The sequence below is a fragment of the Natrix helvetica genome (genome assembly GCF_964273705.1).
Source record: "Natrix helvetica genome assembly, chromosome: 3".
Classification (NCBI taxonomy): Eukaryota; Metazoa; Chordata; class Lepidosauria; order Squamata; family Natricidae; genus Natrix; species Natrix helvetica.
This window is the reverse complement of record NC_138549.1, coordinates 50944313-50970858: the sequence shown is the minus strand read 5'-3', so window position 1 is coordinate 50970858 and position 26546 is coordinate 50944313. Positions and strand designations below refer to the sequence as shown.

General features: G+C 40.8%; 1 protein-coding gene across 2 annotated transcripts in view; it reads right to left on the bottom strand.

Annotated features, from left to right (window-relative positions):
• PHEX (phosphate regulating endopeptidase X-linked) overlaps positions 1-11686 on the bottom strand; it is a 267193-nt gene extending 255507 nt beyond the window's left edge. For both annotated transcript variants that reach the window (XM_081946240.1, XM_081946241.1), the window contains exons 1-2: positions 11220-11686; positions 5748-5822 (exon numbers count right to left, since the gene is read on the bottom strand). In XM_081946240.1, coding sequence (XP_081802366.1) covers positions 5748-5822; positions 11220-11343 — 199 coding nt within the window. In that variant the 5' untranslated portion in view covers positions 11344-11686. The remainder of the gene's footprint in view (positions 1-5747; positions 5823-11219) is intronic.
• Positions 11687-26546: the final 14860 nt, after the last annotated feature.

Here is a 26546-nt window from a genome sequence, read left to right as displayed (position 1 = left end):
ACCATTTCTAGAAGGAAGTAAGCTACCTTTAAAAGAATTTCCTCCTTCGGGAGCTTCCAGTGGCACCGTTGGCGTTGGAAGATGCTCCCTAGGGAACGCCAGCCCCGTGACTAAGTAAGCTGCTAGAACAGCGTAAATCAGCTGTTTAGCGGCTTGAAAACTCCCCCTTCACCTTCAAGGGGGGTGAACAGATGGGACAGGGTGGAGCTCCCCGGGATCCCCAGAAGAAATTCTGGGGCACGAAGGGTGAGAGCTCCCCAGAAACCCGACATAGCTCCTCTTCCGCGACGCTTCTGCTTTTGCAGAAACGAAATGTCACGACCACTCCTGCTGTCAATGTTTAAATCTATATTTGATTGATACGCAGGCAGAGCAAAACAGGAGTGAATATAATTGTAAGTACAACTCTTAATTCTGATGTAATATCCTTCCCTCTGTGAAAACAAAGGGACTTAAGATGGCAATTGAATAACAAAGGGTGTGTTGAAAGTGAAATCTAAAAGGGACAGCACTTGTTAACTGCCTGCTAACGATGTTAAAAGACTCAAGAGTTTAAGATCAAAGAAAACAGTATTAGTTAACAAATCTGGGGGAATAGGTGGACTTTTGGACTCAATAAACTGGCTGTTGAAAAGTTTGTTTGAATATCTGGAAATGGCTTCAAAACAAACAAAACTAAGCATTTCCAAAAGCGCTGGAAGTTCCCCAGCCCAGACACAGAAATTACAATCTTTATTACCCCCACTAGAAACACAAACTCTGACACTTGAGGCTCTCCAAAATGCATTAAAAGACCAAGCCGTTGTTTTGGAGGAAAATATTTCAAATGCTTTTAAAGATGTGTCTTAATCCAAACCCGTAATCAACAGATTAGGGAGGACATTGTAGATGCATTTAAAGGTCTACTTGGTTATGTAACATCTCTGGATGAGAAAGTGGAAGAAATTAATCAGTCTAATATCAAGTTGGAGAATAAAGTTGAGGAGGCACAAAGCAAAATCGATAAATCAGAGGCAGAAGTTACAGAACAATGGAATTTGCCTTAAGAATAAGAGGTCTGAAAGAACATAACCAAGAAGATCTGACAGATATTTTTGCTGAAGCTTTTGCTCAATTAACTGGTGAACCAAAGGTAGAGTGTGCCTGGCAGATCGATAAAATTTACCGTGTCAATTCATGGATTGTCAGACAGAGACAACTATCAAGAGATATTGTAATTTATTTTGTCACCAGGAAAACTAGGAATGAAATACTGCAAGCAACTTACAAAAATAAGTTACAAGTGGCAGGACAAGATGTGGCAGTATTGAAGGAAATCCCTCCAAAAATGTTGAGATCCAGAAAGGATTACGCATTTTTAGTGGATGAACTTAGAAATCACCAGATACAATATAGATGGGAGGACCCAGCTGGGTTGGTGGTGAATTATCAAGGTGAAAGATATCGTCTTAACTCAGTTTGGAAAGCAAGAGATTTCTATAGCAATGTATTAAAGGCTGGATGCCCTCCATCCCCAGGATCTAGAGGAAGAAAAGAAACAGGCAAGAGCAGACAGCAAGATATTCAGGTACAAGCGGGAGCTGCTCAAACTCTGGACTTACCTGAGGAGACAGAAGAAATTATGAAACAAAGACAAACTTGAGTGGCCACTAAACACAAAGAGCAAGAATTAAAGATGCAGCAAGCCCAGACAATAATCCAAGAAATTACAAATATGAACACAGAAGCTGTGGGGGGAGCAAGATCAAAGGTGAAATCCCAGCAAGATTTCCAGGCAGCTCTTAGAAAGCTTCAGGGAGCTGAAGATGACAATTAAATTTCTAACCTAGAATGTTAATGGTTTAAATTTACCACAAAAAAGGGAAAAATATTTCACTATCTGAAACAATTTAAAAATGATGTAATTTGTTTGCAAGAAACACATATTAGAACACAGGATCAGAAATACTTGATGAACGCAAGATTGGGACCATATTTTGTGGCATCTGCTCCAGAGAAGAAAAATGGTATAGTTACTTAAGAAAAGATTTAAAGGCTGAATTAATCGAAGCAGATCCTCAAGGAAGATATATTGCAATCGAACTACTAATAGAAGGAAAGAAAACACTCTTAACAGGAGTATATGCTCCCAATCAACAAGAAAATTTTTACAAGTTGCTTCATACTAAATTAACACAATGGGATTATAGATTGTGTATACTATTGGGTGACTGGAACGGAGTACTGGACACCATCAAAGACAAGAAGAGACTACTGCAAAATAGTCAAACATGAACAAGACTCCCTAAATCCTTTTTTTTGAGTTGATGGATGATATGGAACTGAGAGACATTTAGAGAGAACAGAATGTTAAAGAATGGGACTTTACATTTTTTTTTCCGATAGGCATCAATCCTTTTCCAGAATTGACTTCATACTAATTACAAATGATTTCCTTTCTAGGGTGAAGAAGACGAAGATATGCCTGAGAACTCTAATAGATCATAATCCAGTTTGGATGGAATTGGAATATAGAGAGGGATCTAGGAGGTCTTGGAGGTTAAATGAAAATCTATTTAGATATGAGAGAAATGTTATAGAATGTAAAAAACTATTGAAAGAATATTTTGCTTTTAACATGCATAAGGGGACATTGATGGGAATGGTTTGGGATGCAAGCAAAGCTTACATGAGAAGTGTCTTAATAAATTTGAACACTCTATATAGGCACAGACAGGGGGGGAAACGAAGGGAATTAGAAGAAGAGATAAAAAAGAAAGAGCAGGTGTCAATATCTAACCCAGATGATAAGAAGACAAGAGAAGCAATTACTTTATTGCGAGGGCAGTTCAATATGTTGATGTCAGATCAAGCAGCCACTAACCTGATATATGCTAAACATAATACTTTTTGTAATGCAAATAAACCAGGTAGATGGCTAGCATACATGTTAAGGAAAAAACAAAAGTCTCATACTATAGAGAAAGTAGAATACAAAGGCAAAGAAATTTATCAGCAGGATATGATCAGAATATTATAATAGATTGTACGCTGGTGATAAAATACAAGGTTTAGATATAGATAGATATTTGGAGAAAGAGAAAATACCTATAGTTACAGATGAACAAAGGGAAAGACTGAATCAACTTGTAACCACGGAGGAAATTCTCCTGGCAATTAAGCAATTAAAAATTGGGAAGGCCCCAGGTACAGATGGATTGACAGTGGTTTATTATAAAAAGTTACAATTAGAAATGGAATAAGAATTAAATAATTCTTAAGGAATTATTTAATAAATTTCAAATGGAAGGAAGGGTACCACCATCTTGGAGAACAGCCTTTACTTCCCTGATTCCAAAAGAAGATCAGGACCACACTCAGCCAAAAAACTATAGACTTATTTCATTACTTAATACAGATTATAAAATCTTCGCTAAAATATTAGCAAATAGGTTGATGTCAATTATACAACAAGCGATTCATAATGATCAATCCGTTTTTATACAGGGGAGACAAATGGAAAGTAATGTAAGACAAATTGTTAATATATTGGAATATTTGGGGAAGAACAACCAAATCCCCGCAGCGCTTTTATTCTTAGACGCGGAGAAAGCATTTGACCGAGTGAATTGGCAATTTCTAATAAAAATAATACAAAAGATGCATTTTGGAGAGTATTTCACACAATCTATCAAGGCAATATACCAGAAACAGACAGCACAAATTATAGTTAATGGTAGTTTAACAGAATCCTTCAAAGGAAGAAGACAGGGGTGTCCCCTGTCTCCATTATTGTTTATCTTAACCTTGGAGTTATTGTTGAATAGAATACGTGGGTCAGATGACCTACAGGGAATTAAGATTGGGCATTATGAATATAGAATACGAGCATTTGCGGATGACTTGGTTGTAACTTTAACCCAACCGGGGAAATCAGCTATAGGTTTAATGAACATAATTAATCAATATGGTCAAGAATCTGGGTTCAAAATAAATCTAGGAAAAACAAAGATGATAGTTAAAAATATGACCACAAATCAAAAAGAAGAACTAGAAAGAGTAACAAGATGCGAGATAGTAGAAAAGGTTAAATATTTAGGAGTTTACATTACAACCTCAAATGGGAAATTATATAAGTATAATTATGAACCATTATGGCATAAAATACAGTTAGAGATGAATAAATGGAAAGAACTACAATTGTCATTGTTGGGAAGGATAGCAGCAGTAAAAATGAATGTTTTGCCTAAGTTTCTATTTCTTTTTCAAATGATACCAGTACTCAAAAAAGATGCAAATTTGGAAGAATGGCAGAAAGGTATTAATAACTTTGTCTGGGCGGGGAAGAAACCAAGAATAAAACTTAATGCAAGACATACGGGAAAGAGGAGGTTTGAAAATGCCTAATTTAAAATTATACTATGAAGCAGTAGTTTTATCAACAATTAGTGATTGGATTAATCTAACAGAGGATAGACTACTGAATATTGAGAGATATGATTTGGTAGATGGTTGGCATGCTTATTTAATATATGATAAGAAGGTGGATAAGATTTTTAAAAGCCATATATTAAGGAATGCCCTATTGCGTGTCTCAAAAAAATACCAATATAGGTTAAATGATAAGATACCTATGTGGGTAGTACCCAGACATGTGATAGAGAATATAAGTATAGAACAAAAACAGGATGTAATTACATATAGAGAACTTCTTAATATAGAGAGAGGTGTACTACAGTTACAGCCTTTGAACATATTAAGAGAGGAAAGGGTAATTCAAACCTGGTTCCAGTATGGACAGTTACAAACTAGATGGAAAAAAGATCAGACAATTGGTGTCACGCAAAATGAGAATAGTTTGGTAAAACAAATTAGGGACCAGAGTCAAATGCATATAAAAAGGTTGTATAATATACTGATAGAAATAGATTCTGAAACAGAGTTAGTTAAAGACTGTATGATAAAATGGGCACAAAATTTCGAAGAGCCAATAATGATGGGAACATGGGAAAAGATTTGGGTAAGAAATGTAAAATTTACGCAAGCTCAGAATTTGAGAGAGAATTTTTATAAGATGTTGTATAGATGGCATTTAGATCCCAAAAAGTTATCTTGTATGTATCTGAATTTACAACCTAAATGTTGGAGATGTGATTGTGCTGATGCTACGTATTATCATATATGGTGGACTTGCAAAAAAATCAAAGCATTTTGCATAAAAATATGGTGGGTTATTCAAAATACACTTAAAAAGAGGATAAAGTTCACTCCCCAGTTGTTACAGTTGTTAGCTTAACAAAAGGGGAATTAAAGCACAAGAGGAGGTAGGATGTTAAAATCAGTTAGCTTATGTTAGCGTATGATTGTTAAATGTTTATACCCTGTATTTTGCTCTGGGAGGTTGGGGGGAGGGAGGGTCAGAGGGTGGGAAGGGGAAGGGGTAATATTTGTAAAATTTGTTAAAACCTTTAATTTAAAAAAGTGTTGCCTCCTTCCTAGAAGAGAAATCACCTAACCCAAGATCTCCTGGTTTCCAGCCTGATTCCTTAACCACTATTCTAAACTGGCTCTCCCTGAACCAATAGAACTATTTTTTTAAAAAAATTAAAAATATTTTTTAAAATAGTAATTACTATTAAGTTATCAATGGTTAAAATGGTTTTCAATCATATGCAGGTTCCTGAGATCCAAAAGGGAAAAAAAGAGTTTACATCTCTTTGTACCAATATGCTTCATCTAAATTAAGAGAAACGTAATACTTTACTTACCAGCTTCAATGCATTCAGGAGTCAAGCAATATTGATATTGTTGCTTTGCATGAAATCTGATGTGTCCTTGACTAACTGCAAAAGGAAAAGAACAACATTGTGGCTATCTTTGTCTCAACAAATATTTTTCATTAATCTAAAGACATTAATTGTGTGATTGTGCCAATTCTGGAACAGAAGGAAAAGAGGTCAATCTGTTGATACAATACCTTCCTCAAAACAGAAAATATTTTTATATATTATCAACCACTTGTTCACTCACCACACCAGTTTGACTCAGAAGCAACACCTGTGAACCTTTTTATTACTAAATGGGGAGATAGGTTAGGGTGAGGCAGATAATCTATAGTTGATAGGGTTTTGAACCTGATCTCCAACCTGATCCAATCGTTGTATGAGACTGGAGTCAGTCCAGAATTAATTTGCTAATCAACACAGCACTGAAATGTTTACTTGTAATTTGTATCATATTCCCACAAAAAAAAGAAAACAATTAAGACCCCAGGAAGAAACAAAAGCAGTTGTATTTAATATTCTTGTTAACTCTAGGTAAAAACAGAACTGGAAAATTTAGGTATGTTTATCTTAGTTCCCCCAGCTATCATATGCATTAGAGTGGTCATTTTGTGAGATTTCCAAAATCCAAATGCTCCAAACTCAATGTTTGGGAACACTTATACTTGTCTAAGCTCTAAAATGCTAAAAGTGCTATATACATCAATAAAAACATCATAGGGAAGAATAAACAGGATGAAGGGGAAGAAGAGGGGAGTAAAGAGATTAACCTTTTCAGTTCAACAAACTCTTTGGGAAGACCTTAAGAACTTCTTTCATCTTTTGACAGTCAATGCTTCAGCTTTTTAAAAGTGTTTCCTGTTTCTATAATTTCACAATGATTTTCCTCATCCTGTATTCTTCCAAATATTTTAGAGTGGCACATGGTCAGGAATCATAAGTAGCTTCATGACACATTGAAAAAAAGACTGCCCTTTCTTGCTCTAATGGCTAACTGTAAAAATATTTAATCTAATCCTTACTCTGCAGTGGTGGGTTGCCAATGTTTTTACTACTGGTGCAGACGCACTCCCACATGTGTGATGCTCCCACACATACACAGAAGCATCTGGGAGGGTGAGCAGAGCTTCCCACCGTTGCTACTATCAGTTCGCCCAATCTGGGCCAAATCGGGAGCAACCCACCTCTGTTACTCTGTATATTTGCCAGCATTCTTCATCCAAAAGGAATGACAAAACAAGTGACATACTATCATGATGCTAATTTCTACCTCTTGCCTGTGCGTCATGACAATGTGCTTGGACAACAGATCCTCAGCCAACAGGTCTGTTACATTTGGAGTAATCATTTGGGAAAACTCATTGGTACTTATTTCCCAAAAAGGTACTTGATGAGAAAGGAATTTTGCCCTATTGAGTGGCTAGATTCCCTATTCAAATTTTTCAGTCATACAATTCTATGATAATGTAGGAACAATATCTACTACAACAAGGAATAGCAGCCACACACACCCAATTTGGTGTTCTTATCGGAACAGTGTCTATCTGACCTGGAATTGATGGGCTTGTCTTTGGTACCCCTGTCATGTCAGATCACAGTCTGATGGCAATGAGTTTCTTGAAAGAGGTACTCCTCCTCAGAGAAGCAGGATCTATTAGGTTGGTCCACCCCTAGCAACTAATGGGACTGGATAGGTTTCAGAAAGAAGTGGGTTTAAACCTGCAGATCTGCTACATAGTACTGCTGAATTTTTAGTGACTGCTTGGAATAGGAAGGTGACTGAGGCTCCTGATAACATTGTGTCCATGTGACCTCTCCTAACCAATAGACCTCTTTGTCCCTGATGGTATGCAGAGGAATTGAGAAGGATGAAATGAATGAGGAGACATCTAGAATGCTACTGGCAGAAGACAAGGGACCAACTCAATCAAACATAGGTGACAGCTACTATTAAGTCTATCTTAATTTGAGTGGCTGAAGCATAAGTACATCTCTGCACTAATTGCACTTGCAGATAATCAGCCAGCAACTCTCCTTAAGGTGAGCCATCTCCTACTGGGGAAGGATAGATCTGATGGGACATGGTGAGAATTTACTGATTTTCTGGAAGACAATATCACTTGTCTTCATTCTCAGTTAGATGCCAGCATGGTTGCTGGACTGGTGAAGGCGTGTGGGGCAGGTTCTTGCCCAGTTATCTGTGAACAGTTTGACCTTGCTGCTCCTGAAGAAGTGGACAGGATCCTAGGGAGTATGCATGCAAGCATCTGTGTTTTAGACTCCTGCCCCTTCTGGCTTGTGAAAACATCTTGGGAGGTGACATGAAGGTGAGTTCTGGCAGTGATTAATGCTTCCTTTTGTGAGGAGATTGTGCCTCAGCATTTTAAGAAGGCTGTGATCTGCCCTCTTCCTAAGAAACTGTTGCTAGATTTCACTCCGTTGGATGATTTTTGACCTGTCTCCAATTCCCTGTTTTGGGGAAAAGTTGTTGAAAAGGTGGTTGCATGACCATTCCTGGATGAAATGGATTATCTAGACTCTTTCTAGTCAGGATATAGATCTGGATATGGGATGGAAATGGCATTGATCATGCTTTTTGATGCTCTCTGACATGAGCAGGTTGGGGGTGGTGCATCCATCCTTGCGTTACTTGACCCTTTGTCAACCTTTGATAACATCAACCATGGTATCCTTCTCTAGAGCAACTTCAGGGGTTGGGAGGGGGGGCTCTATGTTGTCTTGGTTGACTTCCTTCCTCTGTGGCCACTCTCCACTCTCTTGGTGTTGATAGGAAGCAAGATTCCAGCCCTTGTCCCCTACTTTGTGGGGTACCTTACGGCTCAGTACTCTCTCCGTTCTGTTTAACATCTACATGAAGCTGCTGGGTGAATCACCGCCATCATGGATTGAGATATCATTAATATGTTGATGACACCCTGCTATATATCTTGGTCCATGGTGAGTTAAGTGATGCTTCAAGGCTGTTAAGAGCTGGATGGGCAGCAAGGGCTGAAATTGAACTTTGACACGACCAGGTGACTCTGAGTTTGGGTCTTTTTGGTCCACAGAGAATTGCCATCTCTGATCTTAGATGGGATGGCACTGCTTGGACAGTGTGTAATCTGGGGGTTCTCCTGGACTCATGACTCCTTCTGGAAATCAGATTGAGTGCCAATTATGCCCTTTCCTGGATCAACAATATCTGTGTCAGGCCTGCAGCCATATTCCTCTTGGATCTTTGGCCTACCACACTATTTATTATTCTACTATGCCTTTTTCTATTGTGGGAAAATGGGAGGAGAGATTGTATGGAGTTACTTAATGTGTAGCCAAAACAAAATCCCTTCTAGAAAGCCAGGGTCATCCTTTGTCTCTGCACCTCTACACCTGACCAGAACTGGATGGGTGGAACTGCCAGCATGGCAGTGGGAGATTAGACCATGTGATGGATTTGTGGGTGTGGGGCAAGATCTTGAACTTTCAACTAGGTGGGGAAAACCTATAAGCTTTTACATTCGGTTTTTCTTAATAAATTTGAACTTTGAGCAATAGTTTGCCTTGGACTCTGATTTATTTTTGGATGCTATTTGGAACCCTGACACCCTGCTTACAATCACTCACACCCTAGTCACCTCCTGTCTTAACTATTGCAACACACTCTATGTGGGACTACCCTTGAAAAGCATCCAGAAGCCCCAGTTGGTTCAAAATGCAGTAGTTGGCATGGTTCTGTGCAGACCCAGGTGTGCACATTATTTATGTCTCATGCAGGAACTGCACTGGCTACCAGTTTGCTTCCTGATGCAATTCAAGATGTTGTCACCATTAAAGCCCTACACAGCTTGGGACCAAGGTATTTCAAGTACCATCTCTTCCCAGGGTCTCCATGATAGCTCCCTGTGGAACATTATCCCCACAGAGTGGCCTCCACTTTGATACTCTTTCACAAGGACCTGAAAACCTGGTTTTGCCAACTGGTTTAGGGAACCCAGAATGGGATGGAACCCATCAAATGTATATTGCTTATCGCCACCAGGAGGGAGAGGGTTATTGGTTTTGCTCTTTTAATATTTTTTTTATTATTTTTTGTAAGCCACTTAGAGTCATTGAAAGTAAGTAAGTAGCCATATAAATTCTCTAAATTAATTAAATAAATACCATTTCCTAAGTAAAATAGATTCAGTATTATTTTGCAATAAGCATCCTGTTTTAATAAGTACAGTCATATGGAATTTCCATGCTTTAAATTTGATCAGATTTCTAACATTTAAGAGTTGTGACTAGCTGAAAACACAAGTCAGGTGATGCAACACCCAGAAAAATACAGCATACTTCACTTAATCCTTCAAGGAAAGATTGAAGGCAAGCGAGATCCAGGCAGAAGAAGAACATCATGGTTTCAAAATCTAAGGGACTGGTTTGGACAAAACTCAACAGCACTTTTTCGTGCAGCTGTTGATAAAAATAGGATCACCAACATGATCACCAACATCCAATGATGGATATGGCACAAGAAGAAGAAAACACAAGTCATCTGGGGGCATCTGAAGGCTGCCTTGCAATTTCTCTGTGGAGCTCATTTGGTAAATGGACATTGACAATGAACCCCATTTATATGTCAGCATGGGTTATGCCCAACCATTACTAAATGTTTGGGAGGAAGTCATCTTTCAGTTACTTTTAGTTTCAGTGGAACTGAAGAAGCAGAGAAACTCTATTCCCCTCTTAAGATTTAATTATTCATTTGGTAATCTCTAGTATTAACAGTTCAAAAGCATAGATAAGAATGCACACCTAGGTTTCCTCTTTGATGTACACAATAGAGTTTAACTGAAATCAAATGGAATAAGAATCCTCAATTGAGATTATGTATGAATTTTGAAAGACATAATTTATTTTTATACAAAAGCCACATGTTAATTGTCAGTAATTAGAAGAAACAATGGTTTGTTTTTTTTAATTCCAAAGTAACTCTTACTTTTTTTTAACAAAAATGTTTCCTTCTTTTTTATGTAATATCAATTTATAACACAGGATTATGATTAATATTGCTATGGTTTGTTATTCAGAATTTATTCAAGGTTTTAAACTGTAACTTGATAAAATGCATTGATATTTGTAGACCTTGGTTCCTTCTTAGTTAAAATGTGAGTAGCAAAAAAGAAATAAATGAATAATCCCAGTACTTGTTCAAACAAATAATAAGAGCAGTTAACCAAATCCTAAATTGCAACTGCTGTAAAATCTTGAGAAGAAAAATAAATTTCAAGACCTTTCAAGCCTCCAATGCAGTCTTTAACCTGGAAACAGAATCGTCACCAGTAAAACTACAGTAATTCTTTCAATTAGGGAATCTTACAATGTGATTAGAAGAGTAACCAAGGATGAAATGGTAATACCACTACAGATAAACTTTGCAAAATTGCATTTATGCTAGTGCAAGTGATTGAAACTTACCTAGAAAAAGGGCAATGCCGAGCACGACCGTGCTACTCACAAACACACCAAGGAACAGTTTGAGAAGTTTCCTGGCAGCTCTCCTGTTGGCTGGAACCGACCTCCCTGTTGTCTCTCTTTCCATCGGGACAGATTTTCACAATTCCTTGAAAAAAACGTCCCTGTTTTTCGTTCTTCTGCTGTTTCTTACTTATAGAGAAGTCCCATCCACGAATCCCTTCTTTAAATCTCTGTTATCATTGAGTATTTCAGCAACTAACACTGCTGTCAAAACTCATTTCCAAATCTTTAACTCTTTCTAAAAGTGGGAGTGGAGGGGGGGCATAAAATGCAGTATTAAATTTCTTCCTTGATCAGGGCTTAGAAAGGCACACAGTGACAATTTAATTTGTAGCTCTTGTTCTCTGCAAGCAGGACAATTTTTTCAACAGGGCAGAAAATATTCAGTGTTGTCTCAATAAATCTTCTCCAACTACAACTCCTTTTAAAGCTCCAAGGGATGACTTACACTGCTTTTATTTTAGGATATTTGTTTATGACATCAAGTGCCAAAGATCAGAGTCATGCTTATGTGGAAGGCAAACTTGCTATTAAAACAACCTATATATGGGATTTTTTTTAAAGGGAAGGAAATTGAACAAGTTATTTTTCAGTGCCTGTGGAGTTTCTGAAGGTTCTGTAGGAAGTTAGCACCCACCCCTCTCATAGAAGAATGAGATATTCTAGGAAATATTAAAAAGGCAGAATATTATATTTTGCCTAAAGGAGAAACATGTTTCTAAAGACACAAACTCAGAGCCTCAACTCCCTGCCCCCACCCCGCAGATATTTTGGTGCCAACCTATCTACAAGAAAAAGGCTGGGCCAGCTTATCTACAAATAAAAGACATGGTCCTCGGGACATCATAGTGATGGGCTGGCTGCTAAAGCAAGGTCATGGCACATACTTGAAAGTAAATCAGGAAGACTGTAATTCTGGGGGTCTGTCTCACAAGAACAAAGAATTCTTATCAACAGGAAATATGTATGTGTAAAACTTGTAGCAATTATGAGTAGTTAGAAAGTTGATAAAAGTAACAAGAATTAGACAACTTGCAGACCTCAGCTAAAAGTTAGGAATAGAGATGGCCGGCAGCAAATGAAATGGAGCATTCATTAGCCAAGGCTTAGGAATAGGGACAGCGAGAGTCCAATAGAACACATTGTAGAATTATTACTAAAATGTTTATTAGATGATATTTCTTACTATCTCACATTGTCCCACCTTCTCCTTTAGTGAAAATGTATAAAGCTTACTTAATCCTTTGTTCTTGGTTCTTGGCCTTTTGACCAGGAACTCTTTTCCTGGAGTACTCCAATAAAAAGCAATCAGAAAACCTGCACCTTGTGTCTGGCGTCCATCATTGACTTCAACACCAGGCTCAGAACCAAATTGGGGACAACAATCTGGGGGCTCGTTCTGGGATTCCATGCCTGGATTCAATTTGAAGACACCAAAGACTACCAGAGGAGGGCCCCTGGACGGGTAGGACTTAGTGGCTGAAATGTGTGTGATTGCTCTGAAATAAAACTCCCGGAGGGTGACCAAGACTGCGTGTTTCTCCACTGCTAGTCACCCTCAGGGTTCATGAGTCTTTTGACAGTGACTGAGTACTCTGAAAAGTAAGGGGTGATGCAGAGATCCGTGTGTCTCACTGATGCATAGAGTGGATTGATTGAATGCAATGAGCCACTGTCTAAATGAACGTCCAGCCTCAGAAAGATCCTTGGTGACTCAGAAGCTGAAGCCCTGAAGAAAGCGAGGAGCAGAAATAAGCTCTGGTGGACGAACAGAAAGAGGCAAAATGTGGAGGAAAGGTAAGGATGGACAGCAGACGTCCCAGGGGATAAGGGGTATCCGCCTGAGATCCAGCCCTAAGTAAGAGGCAAACAAAGGCAAAGACCAGACAGGAGACATCCCAGGGGACGCCCCAGGGGATAACAGGAATCCACCTGAGATCTGGCTTTGAAATGGGAAACTGGTAGCAAAGGAAGAGCGACAGAGTTGCCAAAAGAAGATGCCCAAAGACTTGCTGATGGATTGTATTTTGCCTGAGATATTAGGAGGAGTAGATATAGGGATGAAAGGCAGCCTTTTCTCATTATTGTATGTCTGTCTGACCTCAACTTCCCTTGGACAATCCAGGTGATTTTTGGCCATTTCAGGGACCTCATAATATGGGACTTATTGAGCAACTAAAAGCTATATTGCAGAAACAAAAGAAACAGACAGATACAATATTTGAGTTTATTTGTGAAACTTGTTAATAGTCCATTTCTGTTAGAGGAGCGTGAGGTAGTATATGTGTTTTTATGTTGTGTCATTTCCAAGACTTGTGAGAGGAGTAAGACCCTCTAATAACAATAAACAAAAAGGCCTTATTATTATTTATTATTTTACTTTTTTTTAAAAAGGATTTGGAAAAAATGGAGTTCATTGCCTTGTGAAAACTCCCTAAAATAATGATAATAATGATTGGTTTGCCTGCAGAAAGTATGAAAGGAAATATTTGTAGGTAGATTTTTTTTATGCAAGCAGTTTGAATAGAGGATAAATGGGCAAGTATGCTGATGTGTAAATGCTTGTGTGTGTTGACTCCCTATCCCCAGACTGTGAAAGGGGTTAATTATTTTGATTCCCTTTCTTATAAAGAAACCCAGTGCTCCTCTGGTTAAACTGGAGGACTCTGAGACTGGTCTACCACCCCCTACTTACTCATGGAATGGGACACCCCAGACAAAGAGATCCCAGAGAAGGGGGAAGGCTGAGGAACAATGTAATCGAACAGTGAGTGACTCTTGTGACATCCAATCTCTTTCAAAACTAAAACCAGAGATGCAGACTCACTCAGAGAAAATGTAATGGTAGGAGGAGGAAATCGATTCTGTCAAGTGCTAGTTTACACACCATTTTCTACTTCTGACCTTTATAACTGGAAGCAACAAAATCCCAGTTATAGGAAGACCCAGAGAAAATGCACTCTCTGTTTTTATCTATTATAAGGACACATAACCCCACTTGGGCATACATTCAGACATTGATGAATGTCCTTTTAACACCAGAGAAACAGAGACTGGTGAGGGGGGGGGCAGTGGAGTTAAAGAAGAAGAAGACGACGCATGAGAATGACAGCCCCTGGGAATGACCCCCTCAGAGAATGGGATCTGGATGATGATGGGGACAATATGAGGCTACAGAATTCTCCATCTTTAGTCTTATGTGGAATCCAAAAATGGAGTTCCCTAAATTAAGAATGTTGCAAAAGTATATGAAATAAGGCAAAAGAAAGATGAGAATCCTGAGGTGTTTTCTTGAAAGAATATTCCAGGATTTCAGGCAATACACTGATTTAGATACTGAAGCCTCAGATAATCAGAAAATGATAAACATGGTTTTTATAGGGAAGTCAGCAGAGGATATTAGAAGAAAGTTACAGAAAGTAGAAGGAGGTCTGTGGAAAGACATTTCAGAATTGGTTGAGATAGCTTAATGGAGGATAAGAAGAAATAAGAAAGAAATTCAGAAGGCTCACCAAAACACTATCTTCCTAGCAGATGCCCTTAGGCAGGAAAAGATGGGAGGAAGGGGGACATACTGGAAGAGGGGCGAGGAGTGGGAGTTTAGGGAATCTGAACATAATATGGGCATCAGTGGTGGGTTACGACCGGTATGCCCCAATACGGGCATACCGGTGCCTGCTGGGAGCATTGGGTATCACTCTGGTATGGTGCTTTGGAGGGCCCACCTGCCCGCCCATGCTTCTTACCAGTATTTGAGCTCTTCGGTGCTTCCGTGCACACAAATGGAGTGTACAGCACCTGCGCAACACTCCACCTAGCAGCTGGAGCATCATGGAGGCGTCACAGGGGGTAAGGACGCATGCGCGCGCTGCACACATTCATGTGCTGGACACCGGGCCCCGTTGCACTGTACCGGTTGCACCGGGATCCGGAACCCACCACTGATGGGCATGGAAGAGGAAAGGTCCCCTTGGGACTGTACCAGTGTGCTATATGCAGAAAAGAAGGATATTGGAAGAGTGGATGCCTGGTAGCTTTAGCCATGCAAGCAGAAAAAGAAGGGTGAAGAGGTCATGGTCAAAGAGCTGTTGCTCCCCCAACCCACCTCTGTGGAAGTCCAAACATAAGGTGTGGGGAATCTAAGGTGTTAATAGATATAGAAGACAGTAGATCTGTCATTAACAGACCTATTGGTCCTTGGACTACAGATGAGATACCTTTTGTTGAGGCTTTAGGAAAGTCAGGAGGTGAAAACTTAGGGTATGGCATCTGTACAGGACAGTAGAGACTGCTAGCCTAAAGAGGGAAGCAATCTATTAAAGCCCTCTGTTAATAGAAAAAAAATGGGATTCTTGGGGGAATGGCTGGTTTTTGTAGAATTTGGATTTTTATTTTTTGATTTATTTTCAAGCCCCTTTATGAGGCTGTTAAAGGGGGGATGGGAAATATTTGAATGGATTACATAATGCCAACAAACATTAATAGCAAATATGCCTTTGGCATATTTGGCATGCCCATGGAGCCTTATGAAAGGAAAGAGGATTATTAAATGCAAGAGAATCAACAGTTAAATATAGTCCACAAAATTTAAAATTATTGGAGGCAAGGAGGGGGATGATGGGTGGTGGAGGGTAGAGAGCAAATTTATTCTACCATACACCTCTAAGGTTTATTTTATAACAAATCCATACTAGCACACATTGGGGGTCAAAAGCATTGGTAGATTTTGTGACATCTGGGTAGTAGGCAAGGGTGTCTATTCCACTGTCTCCCAAGCTGTAGCAGCTTTTCTGATCTGTGCCAGATAATCCAAATAGTAGACAAGCACCCACCCCTATGAGTCCAACTTAAAGGCAACTACCCAGGGACAATTTGAGAAATAGACTTCATTGCATTACCTAGAAAGCAAGGTTTTAAGTATGTTTTGGAACTAGAATGTATCTTTACAGGATGGCCTGAAGCTTTTGCTTGCAGGCCTAATAAAAAGCATGAAGTAGTAAACATCCTACTGGAAGAGATTATTCCTAGGTTTGGGCTGCCAAATAGTATATCATTTGATTGTGACACATATTTCAGAGCTAAGGTTTGTGTGAACAGTTAAACATCACTTGGAAGCTTTACTCAGTCTACCACCTGCCAAGTAGTCCTATGGGAAAAAATGTAATAATTTACAAAAACAACAGCTAGCTAAGCTATGCCAGGAGGCTCACCTGTCCTCACCACAAAGTTTGCAACTCACATTGTTAGGGCTTCACATTGCACCTCGAAAGCGAATAGGCTTGAGCGTCTTTGAGGCCCTTTTTGGACAACCACATCCCTCCCTAAAGGCAGAGGAGAGGTCCATCCCACTGGTGGGCGAACTGACCTTGTACCAATATGTAAGACAACTCATTGGGGTTATGAATTTTATTTCCCGTTATCTGCAGGAAAATCAATACTCTGGACTAGATCATCCAGTGTATCCATTTCAGCCTGCAGACTAGGTGCTTGTAAAGATGTGGGAACCAACAACCTCTTTGGATCAGCAGTGAAAGGGACCATTTCAAGTGTTTCTGATTCCCCATACAGCACTAAAAGTGAAAGGCCTGGCATCTTGGATACATCACTTCCAGAGTGAAGAAATACCCACGATCTGCCATTTCTGATTCTTGCACAGCCTGTGACTTCCTCAGTAGAAGAACTGGGACTTAAGTTATTGTTCTGGAATGAAAAGCCTCCAGAACGATAGTTGTGTGAGAGGAGAACTGCAATCTCTCATAGATGTTCTCTCAATTAGAAAATTTCCCCAAAAGGTATTTGTAGCTACCCACACTAGAATTAGGGGAGTCACCCAATTATTACCACTAGCTGATTGGCATGTCGTGTGTGAAGGCTGAGATATTAAGACAAAGAGACATCATAAATGTCTGGATGAGACCAGACGATTTGTTACTGTGTTTCCCCGAAAATAAGACAGGGTCTTATTTTCTTTTGCCCCACGAAATATGGCGTATTATAGGGGAGGGCTTATTATTTTCTGGGACAGGTGAGAAATGAAGCACGCATTTTACCTTTCCAACTCCGTCGCGTTCCTCGCCATTGTGTTCAGGGAAGCCTCTGGTAAAAAAAAAACCTTCTCGCGAGTTCAATGAAACTTCCTGAAATTGCAAAAAGGGTTTTTTTTTTTACCAGGGGCTTCCCTGGACACAATGGCGAGGAACGCGATGGACCTGGAAAGGTAAGAGGCGTGTCTCATGGCCCAACACCGCCCACTTTGCCCCAATGATAAAGGCAGCCTGCCTGGTTCCCTTCCCCGCCGTCCCTTTAGCGAGGGGTGGCAGGTGTGGGGGGAGAAGCGAGGCACGCCTCTTACCTTTTCAGGTCTGTTGCGCTCCTCGCCCTTTCGTCCAGTGAATCCCCTTGTAAAAAAAACTTATGAGTCCAACTCACAAGGTTTTTGTTTTACAAGGGGTGAAAGGGCGAGGAACGCAATGGACCTGGAAAGGTAAGAAGTGCGCCTCATGGCCCAACACCGCCCACTTTGCCCCAATGATAAAGGCAGCCTGCCTGGTTCCCTTCCCTGCCGTCCCTTTAGCGAGGGGTGGCAGGTGTGGGGGGAGAAGCGAGGCACGCCTCTTACCTTTTCAGGTCTGTTGCGCTCCTCGCCCTTTCGTCCAGTGAATCCCCTTGTAAAAAAACCTCATGAGTTCAACTTGCGAGGTTTTTTTTTTTACAAGGGGCTCCAATGGACGAAAGGGCAAGGAACGCAGCGGAGCTTTCAGTCTCTGGTAGCGCTAGGACGCATGTCTCACTTATCCCCACCACCACCTGCCACCCCTCGCTAAAGGGACGGCGGGGAAGGGAACCAGGCAGGCTGCCTTTACCATTGGGGCGAGGTGGGCGGTATTGGGCCGCGAGGCGCGCCTCTTACCTTTCCACGTCCATTGCGTTCCTCGCCCTTTCATGCAGTGCAGACCCTTGTAAAAAAAAACTTGCGAGTTGAGCTCATGAGGTTTTTTTTTACAAGGGGATTTATTGGACAAAAGGGCGAGGAACGCAATGGACCTAGAAAGGTAAGAGGCATGCCGCGCTTCTCCCCCCCCCACCTGCCAGGGACTCAGCATCTCAGACCTTCCTTCTCTTCTTCTCCACCAACATGGAAGCACGTGATCACCTTTTCTGTTCAGGACTCAAGCCATGTGGTCCTGTCCACCAATAAACCATCTGGCATTTGATCTTGAGCTTGTCTTCTGATTGGTTGTCAGACTCCATTGGGGCCATGCAGGAGCAACTCTCTAGGTTTTGAATCCAGGTTTGGTTGAGTTCTCAGATGCCATGTGGCGAGTTGGGTAAAGGGCCAATATTATCATGCCTTAATCCCATCCCCCTAGAGCTGAAGGGGAGAACTCTTTATTATGTAAAGTGGACTAGCTTGGCCTTCTTAATGGCCCATTGACAAAGTGGGGATGGGCAGGAAGCTACAGGGAGCTATTCTCTCTTTATAATGTTTCTTCCTTTTCACATCCATAGAAATATTCTGCCTTTTCAATATTTCCTAGGATATTTTATTTTTCTGGGAGAGGGCTGGGTGATAACTTTCCATAATCCCTCCTTTTTTTTTTTCAAAACATGTGAGTGGAACGCACATGTTCTTGACAAAAGATAAAAATTGGTCAGATCAGGGAGACTTAATTTTTCTGATGGAAAAGCATTGAGAGAAACAGCAGAAGGATCCCTTCAGTGGCTCCTAGAGAGCTTTCAACCGTGAAGGTCTAGCAACCAGGGCACAATTTCTGGAAAGAAATTTACAGTATCCAATTTCCCATGCCAATTAGTATCAGATATCACTTTCTGTGAGTTTCCAGACAGGTTTCAAGCAAGCAGAAATCCCGAAATTCTTCACAGCCATGGTTTTGCCTTTTAAATACCTACAGGCTGCCCATTTCCAAGGGATGGTTGTTGAACCTGCCCTAGCTCTTATTTTAGTGAGGCCAAATTGAGTTTAGCTAGTGTGCAGTCCAGGCTATTTAGTATTTTTAAAATTACACACAATGAGCCCAGGGACTCCTACTCATGAGACCACCAGTGCAACATATCCTGCTTTACTGGGCAACTGGGCAGCATCATTTTCTGAGTCACAGTCAGGGTTTGAGTTTTGAAGACCCTTTCTGCTACTCTTCAAGTGGGGGAATTGCCTGAGGGGAATTGACCCTCACCCATGGGATTAAAAGGGAGATATCATTGCTTAGCCTTTTTTTTGTCAGGGAAAAAAATCAACCTAGGAGAAGCTTTGTGTGGAGGAGTCAAGGAGATAGTTTCAATCTAATTCTGAATGGGGCCTCTCTCTCTCCCTCTCTCTCTCTCTCTCTCTCTCTCTCTCTCTCTTTCTGTGTGTGTGTGTAGCTGCTTCTACAATACAGAAAATTACAGACATTTTGAACAAAATTTCCCTCCCACTAGATAGAAATCGAAGGTGTTCAGAACTTGCTGTGCTAGCCATTCTCAAATACAATTCTTACATGAATACATTCAACTGATTACAATATAAATGAGACAGGAAATAAAACCTCACAATAAATTTCTGTGAAGGAGGCAAAGAAAGAAAACTTTACAATCAATTTCCACCCTCCCCCGTAGTCTTTACAGCTGTCTTCTGGCAAGTGAAGAGTCTTTGGTCATTACTTCATCTCAGGGTCCTTTTTCATGTCTGCTGGATGGTATTAGGTTTGGCTTGCTGGTAAGAGTGGTCAGTCAGTCTTGGTAGTCTGTCCCAGGCTTGGCTAAGTTTTTTTTCCCCTCATGTCAGGTTTTTATCAGGAGGCAATCACCAGCAGCCAATTTGAGAGTTATGGTTTGAGCTAGCAGTCCTTTGTTTCTGAGGTTAAAAAAAAGTGGCCAAGTATACAGTTCTTTACAGACATATCTTTAGTCTCATGTTGTGGAATTTCCCCCATTCTGTCCAAGTGTGAAAATCCAAACATTATTTCAGAAGGCAGACGATGTAAATTTCATGGAACATGACATTTCCACGGTCTGTATGATTGAAATGGGGTTTTTTTCCGGTAAAATGAGTAAATTTCCAAAAGGGACAACAACTTGTTGCAAATAAACAAAATATCATAGGGTAGAGCACCTTGACTCATAGCATTTAAAAATGCACTCAGGCGTAAAAGAGGGAGGGAAGAAGAACAGCTTTTAAAAAATTGCAATTAAAAAAAAGAGGTACTTTGAGTCAACACTCCAAAATATCAGATTCCATTCAGATGGAAGCAAATTCTCATTAAGTATGTTAAAACATTTACAAATGTAAGCAAAATATCTCAAAATCATTTCTTTTTATAGGTTTAATTAAGCATTTTAAACCTCAAAAATTTCCAGAAGAAAAAAAAATCAAAATTGTATTCAGAGCAGACAAGGAACTGTAACTGCATAACTTTTATATGCAGATGAAAAGATTACAAAAGTGAAAGGTAAAGGTGCAGGAGCAGGCAACCCATTTACTCCAAATTTCTCAGAAGAGAGAGAGAAAAAGTAGTTAAAGTGAGCAGAAAAACTCCAGCCGCCTTTAATGACCCAAAAGGAAGGAGGAAAAGAAGGGGAGGAATGCACAGAGGCATTCACAGGTATCACTGGGGGCATTTCATACACACACTCATGGTAATAATGAGCAGACACTCACTCTCCTCGCCTTTCCTGCTTCCCTCCAAAGAATGACCCAGAAGGAGGGGGGGGAATTTACGCAGGCAATCACGGATCTCTGGATCTCTTCACTTATCACTCCCTGGGGCATTGGGGACACACACTCACATTCATACTGCAATCAGACCTTCATGCTTGCTCATGCCAACCAATCATTATAAGTATTAAAGGGAGCTTTTTTTTTTTTTACAAGCCACCAAAGCTTCATTTTTTTTTATTAGAGGATCTCACCCTCCCTTCAGGTTTGGAAATGATAACACATATGCATACACACACATACCATTAAACAACCTTGCAACTTACTGTTTCTTTGTATGAAAGGGAATCAAAGTACACTCATACCAACTTTTACCATCAACGTACTCACATTTGCACTGCAATCAGACTGCTTGTGTAAATTAATTTCACATACAAAAATCCCATTTCATTCTTTCTTCATGCAAAGCAGTTATTACAATTATTTCAGGGAGCTGTACATAAGCCAATGAGCTCCATTTTCTATTATTAAAGGATCTCAACTTCCCTCCAGATCTGGAAATGATCACACACACACACACACACACACATACATGCACAAATACCATGGAACAACACTTTCAGGCCTGGGGGAGGTCCTGTCCCTTTAAATCTTCAATTTTCTTTCCTTGGGGAACATGTGGCTCATTCTCCAAGCATGGGAAAACTCAGAGAGCAGCTTAAATCCTAACTACCCTCCCCTTCCCCATAGCTTCAAGCCCAAACTGAGAAGCTTACTTATTTTGCCAGCTGGTCAAACATATCACAATCAATTCAATGCCATTCAATTTTACGCGTTATTAGTATAGATGCACACCTAAGAATTTTAACAGACATTACATCAAATTAAGTCCAATTACCTAGGTCTTCCCATTCAGACAGGATTTACTTTTTTATTACCTGCTAAATTTCTTACTTTTGCTTGAAGTTATGCCTGTTGTTCTATCTCCTTAAGCACTAGATTGTTAATATCTGTCTCTGCCCTGGGGTGTTCCATGTCTAATTTGGATCTCGCTGGCTAATTTTTAAAGATCCAAACTCTTCTATCTTGATCTCCCAGCGAGCGCGGGCATATTTTTAAAGATCCAACTGAATGGAGACTTTCATTAACACATCATTTGCATCTGGGTGGGGCTCTTGATTCATCTGCTGGTGGCCAGAAATCAGCAATTTGTTGACAAAATCTAAATCAAAACTGCCTTCTGGAGGCCAGGTTTTTACTTTAGGACCAATAGAGTAGGTTGGCCAGATAGATGTGCAAAGGGTTTTTACTCAGGTTGAAGGCAAACCTCTAGTAGGAATTTCCTTCATCTCATACATGCACACACAAGGCAACACTCTCCTCCTCCCCCCCCAAAAGGAAAAAAAAATCTATATTCACCTGAAGAGTACAATCTTCCAGGGCTGAAAGACATGAGAACAAGGTTCCCTCCCCCACAGAAAAGGCATTGTTGGGGGATTAGAGCAAGGGAGGGGGGGTAAATATCTTGCAGGCAGAGTTTGAAAAATAAAACCATCAGTTAAAGTGGCAACATTATGGGGATATCACAGATGAGAAATGGGGTCTGGATTCACATGCTTCAGGAAAGAAATGAACAGGTAAAATCATTTAAACACACAATAAATGCAAGGATGAAACTCTTCCTGCAAATGAACTTAAAACATTTCCTGGGTTGTTACTCCAAGGTATAGGGAAGGAAGGAAGGACCAAACAGACACAAAGGAAAGACTCCCCCCACCTTCAGTTAGTTTTCTGGGCCCAACAAACTGATCGAAAGCAATTTCTGCCAGTTTACTCTTTTCTTTCATTGAACAATTTAAAATTCTTGTCTTTTGGATTGGAGAAATCTTAGTTACAATTACCTTGAGGGTGCACAAAGACTTAGACACACATTTACACAAGGACAAGGAGGAAATAAGAGGGGGGGGAGAGAACTCTCAGGTTTACACATCCTAGTCATTCCCAACACAAATCTGTTAAATTAGGGAAGGCACAAATCTTAACAAACCACATGGTTGCATAGAAGACAGAGAAAGAGACAAACAGACAAGAGAAAAAAAGAAGAAACCTCAATATTTTCCCTTTTCTTTTAAGTACCTTTATGTAGCCAAATTAGTTTTCCTGTATCATCTTTCAGCAAAGCCCATTTGCCACACAGTTTCCTAGCTCTCCATGCCAACCAGGATAGGCATGTGCCTGGCGTCCCAGGCTTCAAGGAAATCCCCAAGGGAAATTCCTGTCACCCACGAGCTGACGTTTCCCATGACTCTTTACATGTAGGGATCACTTTGGCCTAGCCGGGTGACCCGCCGTAAATTTTCGGAAGAAAAAAAATTCCAGGAGGGACTTCGATTGCCTCAACGAAGTATTCGGCCCCTTTCCTCATAGGGAATTCTGCTAAGGTTTTCCGGATCCAAAAAGGTGATCTGTGGAGGACCTCTGCCCCTCTACAGTTAGTATAAGCCCCTCTTTACGCACAATGAGCCTTTGCTTTTTTGCTTTCACAGGACAAAAGCAACAACAACAACAAAATTTTCATTTACTTTTCCATCCATTTTCACACATACTCTCCTTTCCCTAACAGAAGGTCCTGTGCTCTGGCCTGACCCTAATACTTTCCAGGCTCTCTCGGTAAAACACACAGAGGAACCAGGATCCAGCTGTGATTGGGAGAAAGCATCACTCACACAAATGCAGGCATACACACATTTCCACACTTTGCCATGCTTTAAAATTAAATTTTAGAGAATTAAAATTTAGAGGTACTTCTTTGCAGGCAGCCTTTGACCTCAAACTCAAAACCCCTTTAAAACCTAGGTCCAAATGGCTAAGGCCAAGATAAAGTCCACCCACAGACTCAATGGGGTCTGTGCCGGCATGGGAGGCTTACCTGGGCCATATCCATTGGTTAGGCTAGCTTGGAGTCCCATCTGTGGGTCGCCAATTGATGAAAGAAATATCCTTCTGGGTTCGGCTCCAAGTGGGGAAAATGACACTGGAGACATGGAGGCTGCTTGGAAAGATGGTTTATTGGTGGACAGGACCACATGGCTTGAGTCCTGAACAGAAAAGGTGATCACATGCTTCCATGTTGGTGGAGAAGAAGAGAAGGAAGGTCTGAGATGCTGAGACCCTGATTTTATGCCCTATCTGGCATTTGAACTTGAGCTTGTCTTCTGATTGGTTGTCAGACTTCCATGGGGCCATGCAAGAGCAACTCTCTAGGTTTTGAATCCAGGTTTGGTTAAGTTCTCAGATGGCATATGGCAAGTTGGGTAAAGGGCCAATATTATCATGCCTTAATCCCATCCCCCTGGAGCTGAAGGGGAGACCTCGTTATTATGTAAAGTGGACTAGCTTGGCCTTCTTAATAGCCCATTGACAAAGTGGGGATGGGCAGGAAGCTACAGGGAGCTATTCTCTCTTTATAATATGTTTCTTCCTTTTCACATCCAGAGAAATATTCTGCCTTTTCAATATTTCCTAGGATATTTTATTTTTCTGGGAGAGGTCTGGGTGATAACTTTCCACGAAATGAATAAATATTAGAATGTGCAGGAACGAATAAATTGACAATTAAAATCAAGAAGTCTTCAAATACTTTTTCATGTGGGATTTATTTTATCAATGGCTAACAGAAACAGAAGTTAGAAATCTAAAAGTATGAAACAAAACACTAATTATGTAAGAAAAGCAAATCTTATTAGTAATTGATCATTATTAATGTGTAGATAACTGCTGGACATTACACACACACACACACACACACACACACACAAACTATGACAGCACCAAGAAAACACCAAAAGAATAACAGTTTTCCCCCAAAAGACTGCAGATGAAACCAGGGTTTTCCTCCTGACCCTAAGGACAGGAAAGACAAAGCCACTGGAATAAAAACCATCAAGGCATTGTGGGAAGTTATAAAGGACAGTACCAGAAAGCTCACAGAACCATAAACCACCAGACAAAAACACCAGCTGAAAGGTAAATTTTAAGTATACCCATTAAGACAAAGGCTAAAAAATAGCTTGCCTGGAACTCCCCTTTTCCTGTTTCCCGACAGAACTAACCCTCAGGATAGGAAAGATAAAAGACCTGGGACAAAGATTAACCCAGGAAAACAAGAAAACAAAAGCAGGGCAATCAGAAACCATCAAAACCCATCAAGCTGCAAAAGCTCACAAAGCAGCACACAACTCAACATATGAAAACAGCCACGGAGTCACATAAAGCGCTATTGCTGCAAGAAGCAACGATCTCACAATTACATCAACAGCCAGGTATCACACAGAAACAGACAAAATCTCTCAAACCTGTCTTGGACCAACCTGGCCTGCAGCCAGTTTGAGGCACATAAATTTTATGTGCCTCAAAGTGGCTGCTTTTCTATGGGCAGGCCAGGTTGGTGTAAGGCAACTTTGTGAGATTTTGTGTTTATTTCTGTAGTGAATTCACTACAGAAACACAAAATCTCGCAAACCATGCATGAACCTGCACAAACCATGCATGAACTTAAAAGCAACATATTGCATCACAAATAAAAAATTTCCAAAAAGCAATAACATTTCTTGTAATAAACATTTTCTGAAAACAATAAATAAAAAACCATTCTCTAAAAACCATTAAAAAAACATATTCTACAAACAATAAATAAAAAATCATTCTCTAAAAAACATTTAAAAAAACATATTTTACAAACAATAATAAAATATCCTTTTAAAAAAACATTAAAAGCATAAACAACCCCCCCCCCCCCAGTCACATACCAGCAGGCAAAATCAGCAGCTCCTCGATGCGATAAATGCAGGCAGCAGGCAGGCAACCAGGCAGCAGGACACAGGGACAATCCAGTCATCTAGGCCCACCTGGCATGGAGCCAAGGTGGCTTAGCCAGTCAGGCGAGGCTGGGGACTGGGTGGGGGAGCAGCAAGAAAGGCCTCAGCCAAGCGCTATCCCCGGACTTGCCTAGAGCCCAGAGCCACAGGCCGCTCCAGCTACCTTTTCCTACCACTGACCACACAGCCCTGCACTCTAAGCGAGCCCAAGGATCACACGAAGGCCACAATGATCCCTGGACTTGCCTAGAGCACAAAGCCACAGGCCATTCCAGTCCCCCCTGTGCTTAGTTGCGGCCATGCAGCCCTGTGCTCTAAGTGAGCTCGAGGATCATGTGAAGGCTGCAATAATCCCCAGTCTTGCCCAGAGCCTCAGGCCACTCCATCTACCTTCCTGCTACTGCCCCCCGCGCTTAGTTGCAGCCATGAGGCCATGCAGCCATGTGCTTTAAGCGAGCCCGAGGATCGCACGAAGGCCACAATGATCCCCAGACTTGCCCAGAGTGCAGGCCACTCCAGCTACCTTCCTGCCGCTGCCCCCCGCACTTAGTTGCAGCCATGAGGCCATGCACCCCCCCTGTGCTTAGTTGCGTCCACACAGGCCTGTGCTCAAAGCAAGCCCGAGGATCGTGCAAAGGCTGCAATGATCCCCAGTCTTGCGAAAGCCGCAGGCCGCTCCAGCTACCTTCCTGCCACTGCCCCCCCACACTTAGTTGCAGCTTTGAGGCCATGCAG